The sequence below is a fragment of the Papio anubis genome, chromosome 10, assembly GCF_008728515.1.
Source record: "Papio anubis isolate 15944 chromosome 10, Panubis1.0, whole genome shotgun sequence".
Lineage (NCBI taxonomy): Eukaryota > Metazoa > Chordata > Mammalia > Primates > Cercopithecidae > Papio > Papio anubis.
Window position 1 is genome coordinate 15,155,736 of NC_044985.1, and position 20,473 is coordinate 15,176,208.

At 33.4% G+C, this 20,473-nt stretch overlaps 1 protein-coding gene across 6 annotated transcripts in view; it reads right to left on the bottom strand.

Annotated features, from left to right (window-relative positions):
- DPP10 (dipeptidyl peptidase like 10) overlaps positions 1-20,473 on the bottom strand; it is a 1,394,248-nt gene that overhangs the window by 501,747 nt on the left and 872,028 nt on the right. For all 6 annotated transcript variants that reach the window (XM_017947907.2, XM_017947910.3, XM_017947911.3 and 3 more), the window contains exon 3: positions 3,160-3,255. In XM_017947907.2, the coding sequence (XP_017803396.2) occupies positions 3,160-3,255 (96 nt within the window). The remainder of the gene's footprint in view (positions 1-3,159; positions 3,256-20,473) is intronic.

A 20,473-nucleotide genomic window follows, 5' to 3' on the forward strand; every position in this document is an offset into this window, starting at 1 on the left:
TGCTTTTCTCTTCTTAACTGGTCTTTCGTTACAGCAGTGTTGGCTGTGACCTTTATGATGGGTGAGGAAGGCTATTATACCTTTCCACCCTACAACAGCAATGAGGTCTGTTAAAATGAGACTGTCAGGGAGGCACTTGATAAATATGTTAGATATGAGGATGACACATCAGAGCGAAACAATGAAAGAGGTCAAGTTTTATACTTTAGCATAATGATTAAAGCAGCCTCTGCCTTTTATTAGGTGTGTGTTTGGATAAGTTTCTGAGTTAAGTCTCAGTTTTCTGGGGTTAACTTTAATGTCATATGCAGTCCTATGAAATATGTACATAAAGCATCGATCACAGAGCCTCAATAGAAGGCACTCAATGTTAGATCTTTCTTTGGTGATCAACTGATTATCAAATGTGTGTGGATAGATGAATAATTTCAAATAAGATGGATTTTCAAATTTCAAGGTGACCTCGCTAGAATAAAGATGCTATAAAAATGTAGATTTCAAAGATATGAGCAGACTTGGGGTAAGGCCATTGTTAAGCTAACCATGAACAGTGGCACACATCCGAGGCTTCAGTGATGTTCTCAGATACATATTTTTGAGACCAGCATAACGAATGGCATCGCCTCACTATAACCTACACATGTCAGGGCCGTCTAGACTCCCTCCTTCCCCTTGACCAATAATGCATTAAACATTTACGTGATGACCTCCAAGAATTGAATGATGCTTCCAAATAAGCTTAGCTTGAACTCTTTCAAGTGACTTATGTACTAAGAAAACCAGTTGAGACATCACTTGAGAATAAAGAAAAAGCTCACATGTTACATTTAGATATAATTGTTGATAACGAGGCCAAGGTTACACATCCTACTCATATATTTCCCATTGAATTTCCAGGCTATGTGAAGAATATGTAAATAGGCCAAGTATCTAGTACTTGCCAGAAAGATCTGGGTTGGATAAAAGCACAAATCCACTCCTGTACTTAAAAAGTAACTCAGTGCACACAATCTACAGACACTGAGAAGTTCCTTCGATGGTGTTTATAAAAACTGCATGCTTTCAGAGCTCATGTTCTGTTTATTGCAATTTAAAGAGAAGTCTTTTTGGCAAACTCTTTATGAAAATTACATATTTAGGTATCACTTAGAACATTTTAATAACCCTGCAGCTTTGTCCCAGGATGCCTTCTCAGGACCAAATTTAATCAATGATTAATAAAGAAATTACTTGAAAAACGATAAACTCCAAATATATTATTTTGGTAACCTATGAAGTATAAGAGTAGAATCTGTGTCCTAGATATTGAAATATGGCTTAATTTAGCATGCAGTTCACCACTTAAATATCTGTCCTGTCCTTTGGAGCTTCAATATCACAGTGTCAGCTATACACAGGAGTAAATGCCTCTAAATAGTCCAAGCTAACCTGAGAAGGGAGATGAGACCCGTAATTTTTCATGCTTTCCAAAGTCAAAGACCACAAAATTTCTATAATTTGTCCAAAAACATGGTGAATAAAACAAGATTATTCAGCATTTCAAATCTAACAACTCGTAATACTATTGTTAAAAAAAATTCTAGCAACTTCCATTTTGTCATTTCTCTCAATAGAAAATATTTGCTACAGAATAAACAGGTGATTGGCATAATTATAATCACACATTAGAAGAATTATTTATGACAGATTTGCATATTTGGACAATGTTTGGTGATAATACATCCTTTTAATTAGCCTTCTTTAGCCACAGCATTCATTATAGTGTACATGTGAAATAATCATAGTGCAAAGCAAAAATATGTCTAGCCTCAAATTTATAAACAATTCAAAATAATATATACAGATTTGTTAAGAAAAATGCTACCTTGTGTTCTTCACACGTAATATCATTACCACAATACACATTTATCTTCCAACTGATTTCAATTAAAATTTCAGTTCATGTGAAAATGAGACTGCATATCAATTAAAATCATTCATTCATTTATTCAAAACACAGATCTCGAGTGTCTACAGATCTCCAAGAGACATATCAGTGTCAAGTAAACACATGCGATTTGGCCTTTGCCCTCATGGGTTAAATTACGTTCTTTTTATAGCTCCCATAAATTAAGGCTTAATTCACCAGCATAAATACACTTAATTAGAGTAAGAGAGAAGAAGGAATGGACTCTAAATATGACAATCTTTATTAGATACAAGGGCAAGTCTCCTTTCATCTATTATACAAATATTACACTCTATGCTTTGCAAATAAGCAAAGATATTATGCCCAAATAAAGTGAAGGGGAAAGATTAACAGCAATCCAACCATAATGATTAGTATGGTTGGGCAAATTAGAATATTCAAAGGATTAAAAACTGATTTTCTTTTCACCAACACATTATGCCCTTATTATCTTCCATAAAGACAAAGCGAAGCCCATTAAGCCACTCGGTGGTTTTATTTTCTTATTTTTATGTCAGAGATTGACTTAAGAGAACCTAAGGAGTCCCATTTGCCAGGCCAGAAAAGAAACAAAGTACCATATGTTTCCAAGTCATTTCAACTTTGCATAGAGTCTCACTAGTTCGTAACACTTAAGCTTAAAAAGAAAAGCCACAGAGAAAAACAAAAACCAATCATATTGTCAAATTTGAAGCACTTAACATTTCTATGTACTAGCTCCCAAAATGTGCACTGCCAAACTAAGAAAAATTATCTAGGGATGTGCTAGAGATGTAATATATCCTTAAAGTCATATAACTAATGATCATGAGAGCAGCAGACACAAAACTGTCAACCCAATGTTTGTCAAATAATTTATTGACGCCCTATCTTAGGAACTGATTTTCTCTCACAAGAACCAAGGTTTTAATTTAAACAATACCCATGTAATTTTTGCAGTATACTTTCAATTAAAATACTAACTACATATATCTTTTTTTTTTTTTTTTTAAGATGGAATCTCACTCTGTCACCCAGGCTGGAGTGCAGTGGTGCGATCTTGGGTCACCGCAACATCTGCCTCCCAGGTTCAAGCGATTCTCCTGCCTTGGCCTCCCAAAGTGCTGGGATTCCAGGCAAGAGCCACTGTGCTCAGCTTACAAATATCATTTTTAAAAATTTTAATTATACAGAACTCAAAATGAATACAATGTTTGAAAAGAGACACTTACCATTGATCCATCGAGCCTCTGGATCGTGAAGCACAAAGTCTTTCCTAAAGAGGTCTTCTAAAGACAATCTGGTTTCTGACGAATTTGTGAGTTCATCTAAAATAAAGGAAATTCTAAATTAGATACCTATCTTATGCTTGTTTTTTAAAAGGAACAAATTACAAAATTTAGAATATTTGCTCTAAAAAATATATTAACTAGATAACAATATAAAGTGACCATTTTGACATGTTTTTTGGCATTGGAACTTTGTTAATGACTTTTTAAATAAATGAAACTATTTTTACTATTAAAATTGTCTTGATCCGGTACAAATTTAATAGAGCAATCCCATGTTATGTATTAGTAATATAATACGAAAGCAGTTAAGAATTCCTGTTGTACATTGTACCCCAAAAGGCAGATTTTCTACCATTTAACTATAATTCAGCTGCTTATTTTCCAAACTCATGTTGACATATTGTTTCATTGGAAATGTACAGTTTTGTTGTAAAAACCAAAGACGGTAGACTTGAGGGACTTAAACATGTATGACTAAACTCTGAAGTCAGCAAGAAGTTCACCAAGGAAATAGAATAATTACCTACTTCCACCAAAGAATTAGTACCCAAGAAATACAAAGTAGATTTGACTTAAATGTAAAGTTCAAATAATAAAATACTAGAATATTAATGGTAACACACACATTTTATACTACTCTTTAATAGATAAGTTAGGTGTATTACTCTTTCTACATTACAAAATATAAGAAATGAAAAGATAACAGGGCTTGAATACTAAAATCAGGCATCACAAACACCCTTTTACATGCAAGAGGCTATAGACAGGAATATTGCATTTTCTTTGCAAAATAATAGCATTGTTTATTTGCTGTATAAATTCATCTTTGCGACTTTTCAGCTATGACCTTCACTTCGGTTGAAAATAAAATGTCAAGGATATATACTAACCTCATTAGATTTTATTTTTAAAAGGTTCAGCACTTATTACAGCAAGAGCTTTGCTTTTTTCCAGCTGAAAAGCTGGGGCAAAGAGTCAATAACTTCAAATGCAATTCCTTTTCACATAAATCAATCATGTATTTAACCCATAAAATAACTGCCAAGAAAAATTTGAAAAAAATATTATAGTAACAATAGTGAGTATTGTTTGATTATAATCTTAGCATAAGACATTGTGATTGTATAGAGATTTGCAAAATGAAATGCTGTTAGGTGATGATAAATACTTGATCATTTGCCTGGCAGTCTGAAACACCAGAATTTCTTAATTCATTCACAAATTTTCTAGTTTCATTCAAACAATTTCAAGGCAACAGTGAAGTATTGTAAAGGAAAGGAGACATATTTCTGTCCTGTCCTGAGGGGTTTGCACACGCTTAACAAAAGATATAACAGATGTCAGGCCGGGCGCAGTGGGTCATGCCTGTAATCCCAGCACTTTGGGGGTCCAAGGCAGGTGGATCACTTGAGGTCAGGAGTTCGAGACCAGCCTAGCCAACATGGTGAAACTCCGTCTCAACCAAATTATATAAAACAAAAAATTAGCCTGGCGTGGTGGTGCACATCTGAGGTCCAGCTACTTGGGAGGCTGAGGTGGGAGAATTGCTTGAATCCAGGAGGCAGAGGTTGCAGTGAGCTGACATCATACCACTGCACCACTATACTCCAGCCTGAGAGACAGGGTGAGACTTTGCCTCAAAAAGCAAATTTTATATATATACACACACACATGTATATATATATATGTATATATATACATATATACATATATATACATATATATACATATATACATGTATATACATATATATACATGTATATATATATACACACACACACACACATACATACACACATACAGACACACACACACACACACACACACAATAGATGTCAGTATAAGGATAGAGACTGCTAAATGAGTTTGGAAAAAGGAAATGTCTCACGAAAAAATCAGAGAAGGCCTCACTTAAATATAAAATGACCAACTCTCACTAATTCCTGGGTAAGAATGCAAAATGGTACAGTCACTTTGGAAAATAATCTGGCATTTTCTTATAAAACTAAACAAATTATTTTCATACCATCCAGTAATCATGCTCCTTGGTATTTACCCAAAAGGACTTAAAAACGTATTAACACAGAAAAATCTACACACAGACGTTTATAGCAGCTTTTTAAACCATCGCCAAAATTTGAAAGCAACCAAGATGTCCTTCATTAGGTGAATGGCTAAATAAACTAGATAAATTGGCTATTATTCTGTGGGAAAAAAAAAAAAAAAAGAGCTATCAAGCCATGAAAAGATATGGAGGAAACTTAAACACATATTATGAAGTGAAAGAAGCCAACAAGAAAAGGCTACACAGTGTATAATTTCAAGTACATGACATTTTGAAAAAGCAAAAATATAGAGATAGTAAAAATATCAGTGGTTGCTAGGAATTGCGAGGTAAGGAATGAGCAGGTGAACAGAGAGAATTTTTAGGGTGGTGAAGTTATTCCACATGATTCTACAATAGTAGATAAATGTCCTTATTTACTTGTCCAAACCCGTAGAACACAACCCACTGGAGAGTGAATCCAAACCGACTTTGGGTGATAATGTTGTGGCAATATAGGTTCATCAGTGATAGCAAATGTGCCACTCTGGGGGCGGGGGATGTTGATAATGGGGGAAGCTATGCATATATCAGGCACAGGGGGGTTGGGGGAAGAGAATATGGGAAATTCCTTTCCTGTACCTTTCACTCAATTTTGCTGTGAATATAAAATTTCTCTGAAAAATAATATATTAGCAAAAAAAAAAAAAAATTTAAACAAAAAACCCTGGGTACTACAGGTTTCAAAAGGCAGAGGAAGGGAATACTAGGGGCAGGAAAAGGAGGAAGAACATTTGAGATAAAATCCAGAATTCAGCTTCCATCATAAAAGTATGGGATTTTAATCAGATGAGCTAATTTTATTAGGGTTTCAGAAATATATTTATTCTATGAAGTATCTCAATAAAACCAACGTTTGACATAAATTTCAAAATTTTTAAATTTCCCCATCACATAAATTTACCATTATTTGTCTAATCAGATCCCTTCAATTTTTAGAGAATTATATTTTTTACCATCTAAATTTGATAAACATTGACTTATTTGATACAATAAATTTACATAGGTAAAGGTGGGAGGTAGGCATGTGCTCGTTTCAGTGAGAGAGACTATGCTAACACAAACTATTAAATAAATGATCCTTATCTATTAAATTTAAAATATTAACTGTATTGTATATAAATATCTTTTATATGTATGCATCTGTTTGTCTTCTAAAAATATTTAGTTTCTTCCTAATGAGTTCCACATATTTCATTTACATTTTTAGGAAGATGTTAATTTAAGAAAAGGCTGTAAGTCCACCACATCAAATAATCTTATTTTCAAATACATTTTAAAATAATATTTTGGTAATTTTCAAACATGGCATCTTTCATGTGAGCTTTAAAATCATATTACAACTCATTCAAATAGAAATTTTATTTAAATAACACTATATATATTATATACTTACACACAACAGTGTAAACTGAAAAATTTTAAACATTTCACAATAAGGCTTTTCATTCAGAAATATTCCATCCTCATTTTATGTACATTAATACTATTTTATCTTTGATTTTTCATGTAAGTCATTTATCCTTCCAATTGAATTTAGTGCAAAGTATATATAGTTTGTTATTGTGAACAGAATATTTCCCATTCTCATTCTAAATGATTTTTATACCCATAAGGTTAATGATTACACCATATCACATTTTCTTAAATATTTCAATTATGAATTTTTATTTTCTACATATTATAGCATCTGTAAAAATATTATTTTTTTATTTATTTTTCAAAGTTTAAGCAACTAATTATACTATGTATGCATTTGCTTCCCAGGTAATTGAAGATTCATAGGAAGTTGCAAGAAATATTACAGAGAAATTCTGTGTACCCTTCATTCAGTTTCTCTCAATGACAAGTAACATCCTGCATAATAATATCATGAAAAGAAACTGATATTGATATACTCCATCAACCTTACTCAATTTCCCCAGTTTTACATGTATTCATTTATTCACGTGCATTCTTGTGTGTTTAGTTCGATGCAACTGCATCACATGTGACCAGCACCAAAGTCAAGAACAGTTCCATTGCTAGGAATTCTTGTGCTACCCTTTTATTAATAGTGCCCCCCACCCAATCCCTTGGCAATCAACCACTACTCTGTCCTCCATCTTTAAAATTCTGTAATTTTAAGAATGCTATATAATCAGAATCATACCATACCTAAGCTTTTGGATTGACTTTTATCACTCAGAATAATTCCCTTGAGATCCATTCAAGTTGTTGAGTGTATCAATAATCTATTCCTTTTGATGGCTGAGTAATATTCCAGGGTACTGATATACCATTCTTTAACTCTTTATTCATTGAAGAACATTTGAGTTATTGCTATTTCTGGTTTGGGGATATTATAAATAAAGTTACTAAAAACATTTGTTTATAGATTTTTGTACAAACATAAATTTTCTTTTGTCCAAGAGAAATGCCCAAATATGAAGTTGCTGAGTCAAATGTAAACACATTACAGTTTTATTTAAAAATTCCATATTCTTTTTTACCATAGTTATATCATTTTACATTCTCACTAGCAATGTATAAATGATCTAGTTTCTCTGCATCCTTGGTAGCATTTGATGTCATTTTAAAAAATGACTATTCTTATATATACATGTAGTGATATCCCCTTGTGGTTTAATTTGCATTTCTCTAATAGCTAATGAGGTTGAACATCATTTAATGTGTTTATTTATGATCCCCATACAGTCTTCAGTGAAATATCTGTTCATATCATTCGTCTATTTTCTAACTGAATTATTTTGTTGGTGTGTTTGTTTAACTGCTGCATTTGAAGAGTTCTTCGTCTATTCTAAATACAAATCCTTTGTCAGATACGTGAATTTCAAATATTTCCCTCCAGTCTGTAACTTGTCTTTTCACCCTCTTTAGAAAATGTTTTGTGGAGAAAAAGGTATCAATATTTGTGAGGTCCAGGTAATCAATTTTTCCTTTTATGAAACATGCTTTTGTTGTCAAGTCTAACAATGTTTCGCCTATTTCCTGGTCTTGAAACTTTCTCCTATGGCTTTTTCCTAAGAAATGTTATAGTTTTATATTTCACATATTAGTCCCTGTTCTATTTTGAGTTGCTTTTTGTATACGTTTGCACACGGCATGAGGCTTAATGTGAAGTTTTGTTTGTTTGCTGGTTTATTTTGTTTTGTGTCTATGGATGACTAATTGTTCCAACTTCGTTTTTGAAAAGCATTTGTTTAATTCTAGTGAATTATTTCATTAGCTTGAATGTGAAAAATGACATTGAGCTGGGCAAGGTGGCTCATGTCTATAATCCCAGCTGCTTGGGAGGCTGAGGCAGGAGGATCAGTTGAGTTTAGGAGTTAGTTCAAGGTTAAAGTGAGCTATGACTGTGTCACTGCGCCACTGCACTCCAGCCTGGGCAAGAGAGTGAGACCTAATCCCTAAAACTAAAAAAATTTAATTTAAGGAAACACAAAACAATGCTGAATGATCATAGTGTCAGTGACATTTCCTGTCTTTTTTCCATTATGAAATAATCATTATTTCTTTCCAGACTCTTATACAAACATATTTTTTCCTTTAATACATTGATATAAAAATTACATAAATAAAATATCCTGTTTACAACCACCCTATATGTCTGTAACAAAATCCAACCATGTTTAATTCTTATTTTTATACTATTACATTAATATGTTAAACTTTTATTTAAATATTTACATCTGCTAATAAATAAAATTACACAGTCCTTTGTTTTCTATTCTGTATTATATTGATCACTTAGCACATTAACACATTTATCAAATATTTTTGAAGTTGTATTTATTTTCTGTGTTATGGAATCGTTCAATAATTTTAATAATATTTTTAAACTCCAATTGCCCCTGGAACTTATTCTAAAACCAGCCCTTCAGAGTAATTCAAACACTTGTAAATAAATCTTCTGTTTAAACAATAATAAAGAGAGATTATGTAATTTAAGAATGAATTCATTTGACTTTATTGAACACTGAGAATACTATATACTTTATTCATTTCTTTGTTTTTTTCTTCTTCTGTGTTGCTTCTTTGTTGCTTTCCTTAAATTTTCCTTAGCTGCCTACCCTGAAGTCTCTTGAATTTTTCATTCCTAGAATAAAGACTCTTTCCTCACATATATAATGAATAATTAAGCTTCTCTTTTAATAGCCTCCAAGGCTAACCTCTATCCCCCCCCTTTTTTTTTTTATGAGCAGGCTTCCCCCCATCTCATCATAATCATTTGGGTTGCTCATCCTTTGCAACCAATCCTCTCTGTCCCCCAAACCCTACTGGGTATTAGTATCCTCATTTCACAGAGAAACAGGCTCAGCAATGTCAACAAAGACCACATAACTAGTAAGTGGCAGAGCTGAAACTTGAACCTGCATTTCTCTGACTTTAGGTTTTCTTCATTAAACTATACTGTCTCCCAAAAATAAGTTTTCTTTGCTTTTCTCTTTAATAATGTATTAATAGCATCTTTTCACAAGACAATATACAATCTTATAAAAATATTTTAAGAATATTCTTATTGCCTTTTAGTCACAAGAACCTTTCTTCCAGCTGAAATCCAACTCCTTAGTGTAAGCCCCTCTGGACCTTATTAGCATCCCATTCTGCCTCAACTTGCCCAGGAAGGTAATATTAGTATAATCTCTTTTCTCAAAGAGACAAATGTCACAGCATTCATAAAAATGTAGGATTTTTTTTTTCTTTCTTCAAGACAATTGTCTGCAATACGACTTACATTCCAAGCTTACCCTCTGCGCGTTGTTACAGGCAATTTATAGTTGCAACAGGACTCAGTCATCAGCAAACATTTATTACTCACATTGCAACCTAATTTAGCAAGAACTTAATTTATGTTAGAATCAGACCCAGGGAGAATCACCTAGAGAAATCTTGCTATTTGATACATTTAAATAATTTTCTCTTTATTTTTACCTAACAAACAGAGAAATCTGGATGTCAATCATTCATCTCAATCGCTCACACTGAGCAATGAGAAGGCGGTTCAGAAGAAAAGTATTAGACTGTAAATCATTTTAAGAGACGTTCTTTCATATAAAGCTCCTTTCTTATTAATCTTTAGAGAAAGAAATTCTAAAATCAATACTTAGTCCCTAATGTAAAGAAAATATTGCTAAAATTTAATATTCACCTCTTATAGGCTGTTCTCTTTACTAGCAAGGTATTTGAGAACATATCTCATCTCTAGTGATTCTATAACAAAACTTAAGGCACAATTATATATATATATATATAGAGAGAGAGAGAGAGAGAGAGAGAATATACAGGTATGAAAGTCTGAAAACCTAATATATGTTAATAGTTGCTATTAAAAGTGTAAATATTTGTCAACCCTATCAGATACTATAATTATGAATAGTGACACAAAAATCCAAATAAATGCATGGTTTAACAATTCACAAGTATTTAGAGACCTGGAAGCAGAATCCTTAATGGTTAAATAGTTACAAGGTAATATAGAATCTTAAGTAAAAAGTTCAGCTTTGACAATATGAATGTGGCAACAGAACTGAAATTGAATAATTCACACCATGTTCTTTTCTCTGCTCTATTTGGTCATTTAAGATCATAGACTGCTATGGGTATTTCTGTTCTTTCTTCCAAAAATCCAATCTTCCTTTTAAATGGCCTTTTGAAATGAGTTGGCTGCATAATCTTAGAAGAAAAAAAAAGAAAGTTCTTCAGCATTCAACTGAAGAAAAGCTAATTTATGACTTTAAGTTCTTGGTTCCTCTTTGCTAAAAATAATTGTGTTAGTTTTATCTAGTTTATTCTTGATATCAGAGGTTCAGAAATATTTCTTTAATTTAAATCCGATTCAAAATAATTTCCTATTAAAACAGAAATAGAAAGAAAAATCTAATCAAGTAGTTATTTAAAATTTCCCACAAGAAGAATAAGCCATTTTCCTTTCTACTCACATGAATCTCCCTTAGCTGGGTTTTCCCAGTACCACCACCTCCATTCCCAGACCGGTAGTTTAAATATTTATTCTTAATCATTTTCTTCATTTTCCCTGTCATATGGGATAGTCTTCTAGTGCATTTCCATTTTAAACATTATTGAATAGCTCATTAAAAAAACATCACTTTACCCCTCCTTGCACAGCCAGATGAAACTATAGAATGCAAATCACAATAGTCAATATTAAATTCTAGATTTTTGAAAATATCGGCTGTTGATTTGTACATTCTCTAACTTGTCAGCAGATCCTAAGATTTTGTTTTAGTACTTAACATCTGAAATATAAATTCTATTCTTATCTTCTTTTAAAAATGAGTTATACCTGATGTAAATGACGAGTAGTTGGGTGCTGACGAGTTGATGGGTGCAGCACAGCAACATGGCACAAGTATAGATATGTAACAAACCTGCACGTTATGCACATGTACCCTAGAACTTAAAGTATAATAATAATAAAACAAACAAACAAACAAAAAAAAAACAGGAAAAAAAAAAGAAAGAAGGAAAGAAAGAAGAAAGGAAGGAAACAACGAAGGAAGGAAGGAAGGAGAGAGAGGAGAGAGAGAGAGAAAGAAAGAAAGAAAGAGAGAGACAGAGAGAAAGAAAGAAAGAGAGAAAGAAAGAGAGAGGGAGAGAAGGAGAGGAGAGGAGAGGAAAACTTGCTTGTAAAGTGCTTAACATAGGGTCTGTTGCATGTACCAAGCTATTCCTGTGAATACTTTACTACTCACCAAAGGACCCTCAACCAGAAATCAGACTGTAACTCAAGTCTCTGTTCACAAATTATACGATTTTTACCTATTTAAAGCCATGCTTAAGAGTTGGCCATTGTTAAAACTTCAGATTGTAACAGTCCCCAAATTTCCTAAGTTGCCTGTATTATTTTCTGGGTTTGCTGCATGATTTTGAAAATAAAACATTGCCAGTTATATTCTAGGTTTAGGTGAATGTCAGAAAAGCTTTAGAAAACCCATTCTAAAAAGTACACATTCTGTAGAGCTTGCACCAATATTTTATGAAATGATTTCAGGGTGTGTAATTTGGGAGTGGTGTTTGAGGACTATGGATACCTCTGTCTATGTAACTGTGATGATGACACTTCACACATGTGTAGTACTTCACAGTGTTTCAAAAACGAGACACTAATAAATTCAGTGATACACACACACACACAAAAAAATCCCTTCTTTTCTTTCCCTATGATGCTGAAATTTTAGGCAGCAGATGAAATATTGTCTAAATTTATGTCATTTGAGATCAGGATAAGATCACAAACTTGGTTTTTAATGTTTCCTAATTTATCACCTAGAAAATGAACAACAGTTTCTTCTTTTCTACTTAAGAAATTTACAATTTTTAAGGTAAATTTAAAAAATTAATTTCAATAGTTAATTTGTATAGTAGTTAATATGCTTTGGCTATGTCCCTACCCAAATCTCATTTTGAATTGTAACTCCCACAATTCCCATGTGTCATGAGAGGAACCCAGTGGGAGATGATTGAAATATGGGGGTGGGTCTTTCCTGCACTGTTCTCATGATACTGAATGAGTCTCATGAGATCTGATGGTTTTAAAAATGGGAGTTTCCCCGCACAAGCTTTCTTTTTGCCTCCTGCCATCCCCGTAAGGTGTGAGTTTCTCTTCCTTGTCTTCCACCATGATTGTGAGGCCTCTCCAGCCATGTAGAACTGTAAGTCCAATAAACCTCTTTCTTTTGTAAATTCCCCAGTATCAGGTATATCTTTATCAGCAGCGTGAAAATGAACTAATACAGTAGTGGAACAGAAAAAAAATAAAAAGATATATCCTGGTATATTTTGCATAGATTTTTTGGGTTATGTTTTGTTTTGTGTTTTACATAAAAGAAGACATATAGAAATCACTAAGCAAATTACTTAGCTCATTTAATTTCAGCCATTGTCTTTATTATTATTAAAATGCAAAATGTATAGGGCCACATAAAACACCTTCACATTGTTCAATTTCAGACACACAAAAATGTTTTTCATTCTCTTGAAATATGTGTCTTTCATGGTTGTTCTCTTCAGCCAAAATGTTTCTACATGTATTCTCAGATTTACCTTTAGAAACACAATATGAAGTTGCTTCTTTATAGTTACAGGAAAAATATAGTAAAATGTAAAATTCACCCAGAAGTCTCTTTTCAGAAGTGTATTTAACTACGCTGACTTCTTAAGTTTCAAAATATGAATCGGAAAAATAATAATCTATAATTCAAGCTCTTTAATGAAGAAAATCAAATAGCTGTCACTTAGTATTGTGAAACGTAATTCATCCATTCAAGCAAAAGTCAAAAAGGAAAAGTCAATCACACTACATCTGTTTTACAGTCCCAGGAAATCACCTTTGCTCTTCTTGGCATATGAGGGATTTCCTTCTATATCTTTCTTTTGCCTTTTCTTAAGCTTTCGACTCTCTTGGTGCAGCAATAGCTAGGTTTCTTGAAAAAAAAAAAAAAAAGAATCTGGTCAATTCCTGATCAATTCTACTAATTAGAACTACTTTTGACTCAGATTATCTCTGTATCTTACAAAGCCTAATAATACATACTCCTTAACTTAATTTCTTTCCTGGGTCAGATAATCATCCAATGAACGTTCTTTCCTATCTGAGTATATTTCCAAAATGGGACTTTTGTACAGAAAATCATATTTTAATTATAAATACATTTTTAAAATTCAACATGGGGTAAGAAATTAAGACCAAACTGTGCCTATATTAAATAGAATGAGGAGGACAGTTGACAAATAAAAGATTATTTATTATCTGCTTCTTTCTTTTTTCTCACCAAATTCTGCTCTTTTCTCAACAAATATAGAAATAATATTTAGGAAATTCATACTGAACACATAAAACAAAAGCATAAACTGCAAGAAGTTTACCTCGTACAATGCCTTCACCTTCCCTGCAGTGCCCAGCACACTGTAATAAATCTAACCTCTGCTTCTGTATTCTCAAAAGGGGATAAGCAATGATGCTTCAAAAACAGTGACCAGAGTTAGAAGGTCATATTTTAGTCCTAGTTCAACCCTTCACTAGCAGGTATCTCCTTAGTTAGATCATTCCATTTATTTATGCATCATTTTTTGCATTTGCAAAGACAAAGTGTTGGACTAAACCACACTATATCCAACAGGGTTCTAAGGACTCTAGTGAACTCTTTCAGGACAGAGAAGAGATAAGGGAAGGACAGAGGTTATGTGATTAGACCTCTTCAACCAGAACGGTGCTGCTTTGGCATGTTTGGTTCTTTGTACAGAATTTTATTTGAAGCACTACACATACATACTTGCACACACACAAAACACATACAAACACACATGATGAGCTGCACACTAGCTTGCATCTCTTAGGATTCTCTAATTTCTGGTATATTTTATACTAGCTCTTTCATTTTCAGCAGCGACTCAAAGTGCTCATCAAATAAGAAATGTACTTTTCAGTTCTGAAGGACTATTATTAAATTTTACCTCAAACTTATCATCCCTTGAGTACGTAAGTCAAGAGCTTTAGGATTTACTCGTAGTTTTAATTAGCCAAATTAGCCAATCATTCAAAATGCTAATCATTCTCAACTCTCTTTCCGAGACCATTTTCAAATTAACATCTCCTGAATATGAGTAAAGCATCTAAATATGAGAAATGTATGAAGGTTTTCCACGTTAGAAGAAGTAAAGAACACTTACACACTGTGATACATACACATGTGTGCACACATACACCCTGAAATGATGTCATCCTTTTACCCTAAAGTGGTATGGCGGCTCTATAAAGTCATAAATTTAAGTTCCTCTTTCACACATGCTGCTTGCTTCTATCACATTACCATGACCAAATTTTTATTCCATGTCTTTATTAACGTACACCAGACGTTTCCAGTGTATGGTTGTGGATTTCAGGAAGACAGGTGTCACAGAAGTCAAAACTGTATTCATAATAACCCAAAAACATTATTGTCCTTATCAACGGGTTGAAAATTTCACTTGTGATGCAAAAGCAATGGCTGATAAAACTCCAGGCACCCTTTCATGAGTCGACACTGTGACATCAAACAATTGTCATTAGATTCTTTATGGCCATATAGTCTCAATTTAAAACTAAACCCAGTTTAGAAGTAGTGAAAAATATTAATTGTACTAAATCTTGACTCTCAACGTCTTTTTAAATATTTGTGTGGTGCAGTATGTCAAAAAAAATAAAATAACACCAGCACATATGAAATATGATGGTTATCTCATAGAAAAGCATATGGGCAGTTGCTTGAGTTATGAGCTAAACTCACCACGTTGTTTTTCGTAGAACATTATTTTTAATGGAAGGAATGAGTAACAAATTATAATTATTCAGATTTAAGTGTTCGACAGACGTTTTTCTTCAAAATGAAGTAAACTTTTTCTTCACAAAACCCACAATTGGCTGTATTTGTTACAAACAATAAAATTCAAGCTTTCAAGCAAGAAAATGAATTTTAGAAAACTGATATTCTCCATCTTCAGTTTGAACATTTCTCAATAATTCTCTAGTGAGCTTTTTCTAGTGAAATCATCAGTGAAATTAATAATGATTTTTAACAACTGTACAATCACGTGTCACTAAATGACAGGGGTATGTTCTGAGGAATGTGTCATTAGGCAACTTCATGGTTGTGCAAACACTGTAGAATGTACTTACACAAGCCCAGATACTAAAGCCTACTGCGTATCCATGCTGTAAGATACAGCCTATTACTCCTAGACTACAAACCTGTACTGCTTGTTAATGCACTGAATACCATAGGCAATTATAACAAAATGGTAACTATTTGTATATCTAAACATAGAAAATGTATAGTAAAAATACAGTATAAATGATAAAAAAGAATGGTATACGTGGATAGGGCACTTCAAGAACGGAGCTTGTAGGATTGGAAGTTACTCAGAGTGAGTCAGTGAGTGATGGGTGAATGTGAATGTCTAAGATATTATTGTACACTATTATAGACTTTATAAGCATTGCACAGTCTACATTAAACGTATATTTTTTTCTTTCTTTAATAGTAGATTAACCTTAGCTTCCTGTAACTGTACTTTATCAATGTTTTTCATCTTTGACACTTTAGTGATAATATTTAGCTTAAAAACACAAACACATTTCATAACTGAACACAAATATTTTCCTTCTTTATGTCCTTATTGCATAACCTTTGCCTATTTTAATTTTGTTTTACTTTTAAGAAATGAAGACATAAACACACACGCACATTAGCCTAGGCCTACACAGGGTCAGTATCATCAGTATCAGTCTTCCACCTTCATATCCTATTCCACTGAAAGGTCTTCAGGGTAAATAACATGCATGGAGCTGACATCTCCTATGATAATCATGCTTTCTTCTGGAATACCTCCTGAAGAACCTTTCTGAGGCTGTTATACTGTTAACTTATGTTTTAATAAGTAGAAGGAATGCACGGTAAAATAATCAAAGTGTAGTATATTAAATACATAATCCAGTAATACAGTAGTCTATTATCATTATTAAGTATTATGTATCATATGTAATTCTATGTGATATAATTTTACAGGACAGGCAACACAGTAGGTTTATTTATGCCAGCATCACCACAAACACCCGAGTAATGCATCACACCACTATGACCTTACTACGGCTATGTCACTAGGTGATAAGAACTTTACAGCTGAATTATAATCAAATGGGACCACCAAAATATATGAAGTCTGTCATTGATCTAAAAGACATTATAATGTGCATGACTGTATAATAAGCTCCACTGACATTGGAAGACCTGCATAACTCAATGAACTAATATTTTACAAATGACCAATTCATATTACAGAAGCAGATGTGGGTAAGAGTCTTTCAACGTGTAAGATGAATCAATCGACTTTAATGTAGCAGATTATTAAAATATTATTCAGATTTTACACTGTGATTAACCTTCAAGCATCTATCACTTATCTAGTTTTCAAGAAGTACAATTATCTGAAATAGCTATTAACATACATATTCTAACTATGTGTGTTTATGAGGTCAGAATGTCTACATATACCTCCACCAAAACAACGCATTGCAAAAGAATTAACAGAGGAGCAGATATGAGAATTCTGCCATCTTCCTCTGAGTTAGACATTAAATACATTTTTAAAAATGTAAAACACCACCATTTATTTTGCCTTGTTTTGAAAAACATCACTGTTTTCATTTTACGTTACTTATATTTATATATAATTGTATTATTATTGTCATCTTAAATAAATTAATACATAATTTATTTGGAATCTCAGAATTTATTTGCAATGTCTAATTTTGCAAATGGTGATATATGCAATTCAAATACCCCAGAGCATTTTTGGGTCCTCAGTACTTTGTTAGAGTACACTACACTAAGTTCTACTGCATGTACTTTATTGTATATTTTACAAGTTTATGTTTTTCCACATTTCAAACCGCCAGGGTTATAATAAATATTATTCAAGTCTCAAAAGATGTTGACTTTCTTTTCTATTTGGTAATATCGTCAGCTTTAATAACCTTACTCTATTGTATTATTATTTAGTACTTCATTATCAAGAACTTTCACTAAAACAATTCTCTGACATTTTTATTGCAAGAGTGGATAACCAGATGCATTTGTCACTGGTCAATACATGCATACTCATTTTATTGTGCTTTGCTCAATTACACTTTGCAGACATTGTTTTTTACAACTTGAAGGGTTGTGGTAGCCTGTTGTCAAGCAAGCCTATTAACACCATTTTTCTGATAGCATGCAGTCATGTTATGTCTCTGTGTCAAACTTTGGTAATTCTCACAATCTTTCAAACTTCATTATTATTATATCTGTTATGGTGGTCTATGATCAGGGATCTCTGATACCATTATTGTAGAGGAACCATGAACCATGCTCATATAAGGGCATAATGTTGTGTGTGTTCTAATTGTTACATCAACCAACTGATCCCCTGTCTCTCTCTCTCTCTCTTCAGGCCCCGCTATTCTCTGAGACATAACGATATTGAAATTAGGGCAACAGTAGCCTCTAAGTATTCCAGTGAAAGGAAGAGTCAAATATCTCTCATTTTAAATCCAAAACTAAAATCAATTAAGCTTAGTGAAGAAGGCACATCAAAAGCTTAGGTAGGCTGAAAGCTAAGCCTCTCGCTCCAAACAGCCATGAAAAGTTCTTAAGGGAAATTAAAAGTGCTAATCTGGTGAACACACAAATGATAGCAAAACAAAACGGTCTTATTGTTGATATGAAGAAAGTTTTTGTGGTCTAGATAGAAGATCAAACTAGCCACACCTTTCCCTTAAACCAAAGCCTAATCTAGAGTAAGTTCCTAACTCTCTTCAATTCTGTGAAGTCTGAGAGAGATGAGAAGGCTGCAGAAGAAAACTTTGAAGCAAAGAGAGATTGGTTCATAAGGTTTAAGGAAAGACCCTATTTCTATAACATCAAAGTGCAAGGTGAAGCAGCAAGTGCTGATGTAGAAACTGCAGCCCGTTATCAAGAAGTTGTAGCTAGGATCATTGATGAAGGTGGCTACACTAAACAAGAGATTTTCAATGTAGACAAGACAAAACAACCTGCTATTGTAAGAAGATATTATCTAGAACTTTTTTTTTTTTTTCTTTTGAGACAGAGTCTCGCACTATCACCCAGGCTGGAGTGCAATGGTGCGATCTCGGCTCACTGCAACCTTCACCTCCCAGGTTCAAGTAATTATCCTGCCTCAGCCTCCCAAGTAGCTGGGACTATAGGCACATGCCACCCTGCCTGGCTAATTTTTGTATTTTTAGTAGAGATGGGTTTTCATCGTGTTAGCCAGGATGGTCTTGATCTATCTAGGACTTTCATAGCTAGAGAGGAAAAGTCAATGTCTGGTTTCAAAACTTCTAAGGAGAGGCTGACTCTCCTGTTAGAGGTTAATGTAGTTGGTGGCATTCAGTGGAAGTCAAGCTCATTTACTACCCTCAAAACCCTAGGGCCCTTAAGAATTATGCTAAAGTTACTCAGCTTGTGCTTTATAAATGAAACAAGAAAGCCTGGTTGACAAAACTTGGATACAGCATGGTTTACTAAATATTTTAAATCCACTATTGAGACTTACTGCTCATAAAAATATTCCTTTTAAAATATCACTGCTCATTGACAATACACCTGGTTATCCAAGAGCCCTGATGAAGAGGTACATCAATATTAATGGTTGTTTTCATGCCTGCTAACACAACATCCATTCTGCAGCCTACAAATCAAGAAGTAATCTTGATTTTCCAATGTTGGTAATTAAGAATTGCATTTGGTAAGGCTGTCATAGATACTGATTCTTCCGAAGGATCTGGGCAAAGTGAATTAAAAATCTTCTGGAAAGAAGTCACATTTCTAGATGCCATTAAGAACATTTGTAATTTATGTGAAAAAGTCAAAATATCAACATTAACAGGAGTTTGGAAGAAATTTATTCCAATCAGCACTGATAACTTCAAGAGGTTCAAGGCTTCAGGGCAGGAAATAACTGCAGATGTGGTAGAAGCAGCAAGAGAATTTGAATTAAAAGTGGAACATGAAGATGAAACTGAACTGTTGCAATCTCAAAATAAATCTTAAATGAACAAGGAGTTTTTTCTTACGGATGAAGAGAAAGGAGTAGTTTCTTGACATGGAATCTACTCCTAGCTAATATGCTGTAAACAGTGTTGACATGACAACAAAGGATTTAGAATATTACATACACTTAAGGAGATTTTGGGCTGAGACAATGGGGTTTTCTAAATATACAATCATGTCATCTGCAAACAGGGACAATTTGACTTCTTCTTTTCCTAACTGAATACCCCTGATTTCTTTCTCTTGCCTAATTGCCCTAGCCAGAACTTCCAACACTATGTTGAATAGGAGTGGTGAGAGAGGGCATCCCTGTCTTGTGCCAGTTTTCAAAGGGAATTTTTCCAGTTTTTGCCCATTCAGTATGATATTGGCTGTGGGTTTGTCATAAATAGCTCTTATTATTTTGAGGTACGTTCCATCAATACCGAATTTATTGAGCGTTTTTAGCATGAAGGGCTGTTGAATTTTGTCAAAAGCCTTCTCTGCATCTATTGAAATAATCATGTGGTTCTTGTCTTTGGTTCTGTTTATATGCTGG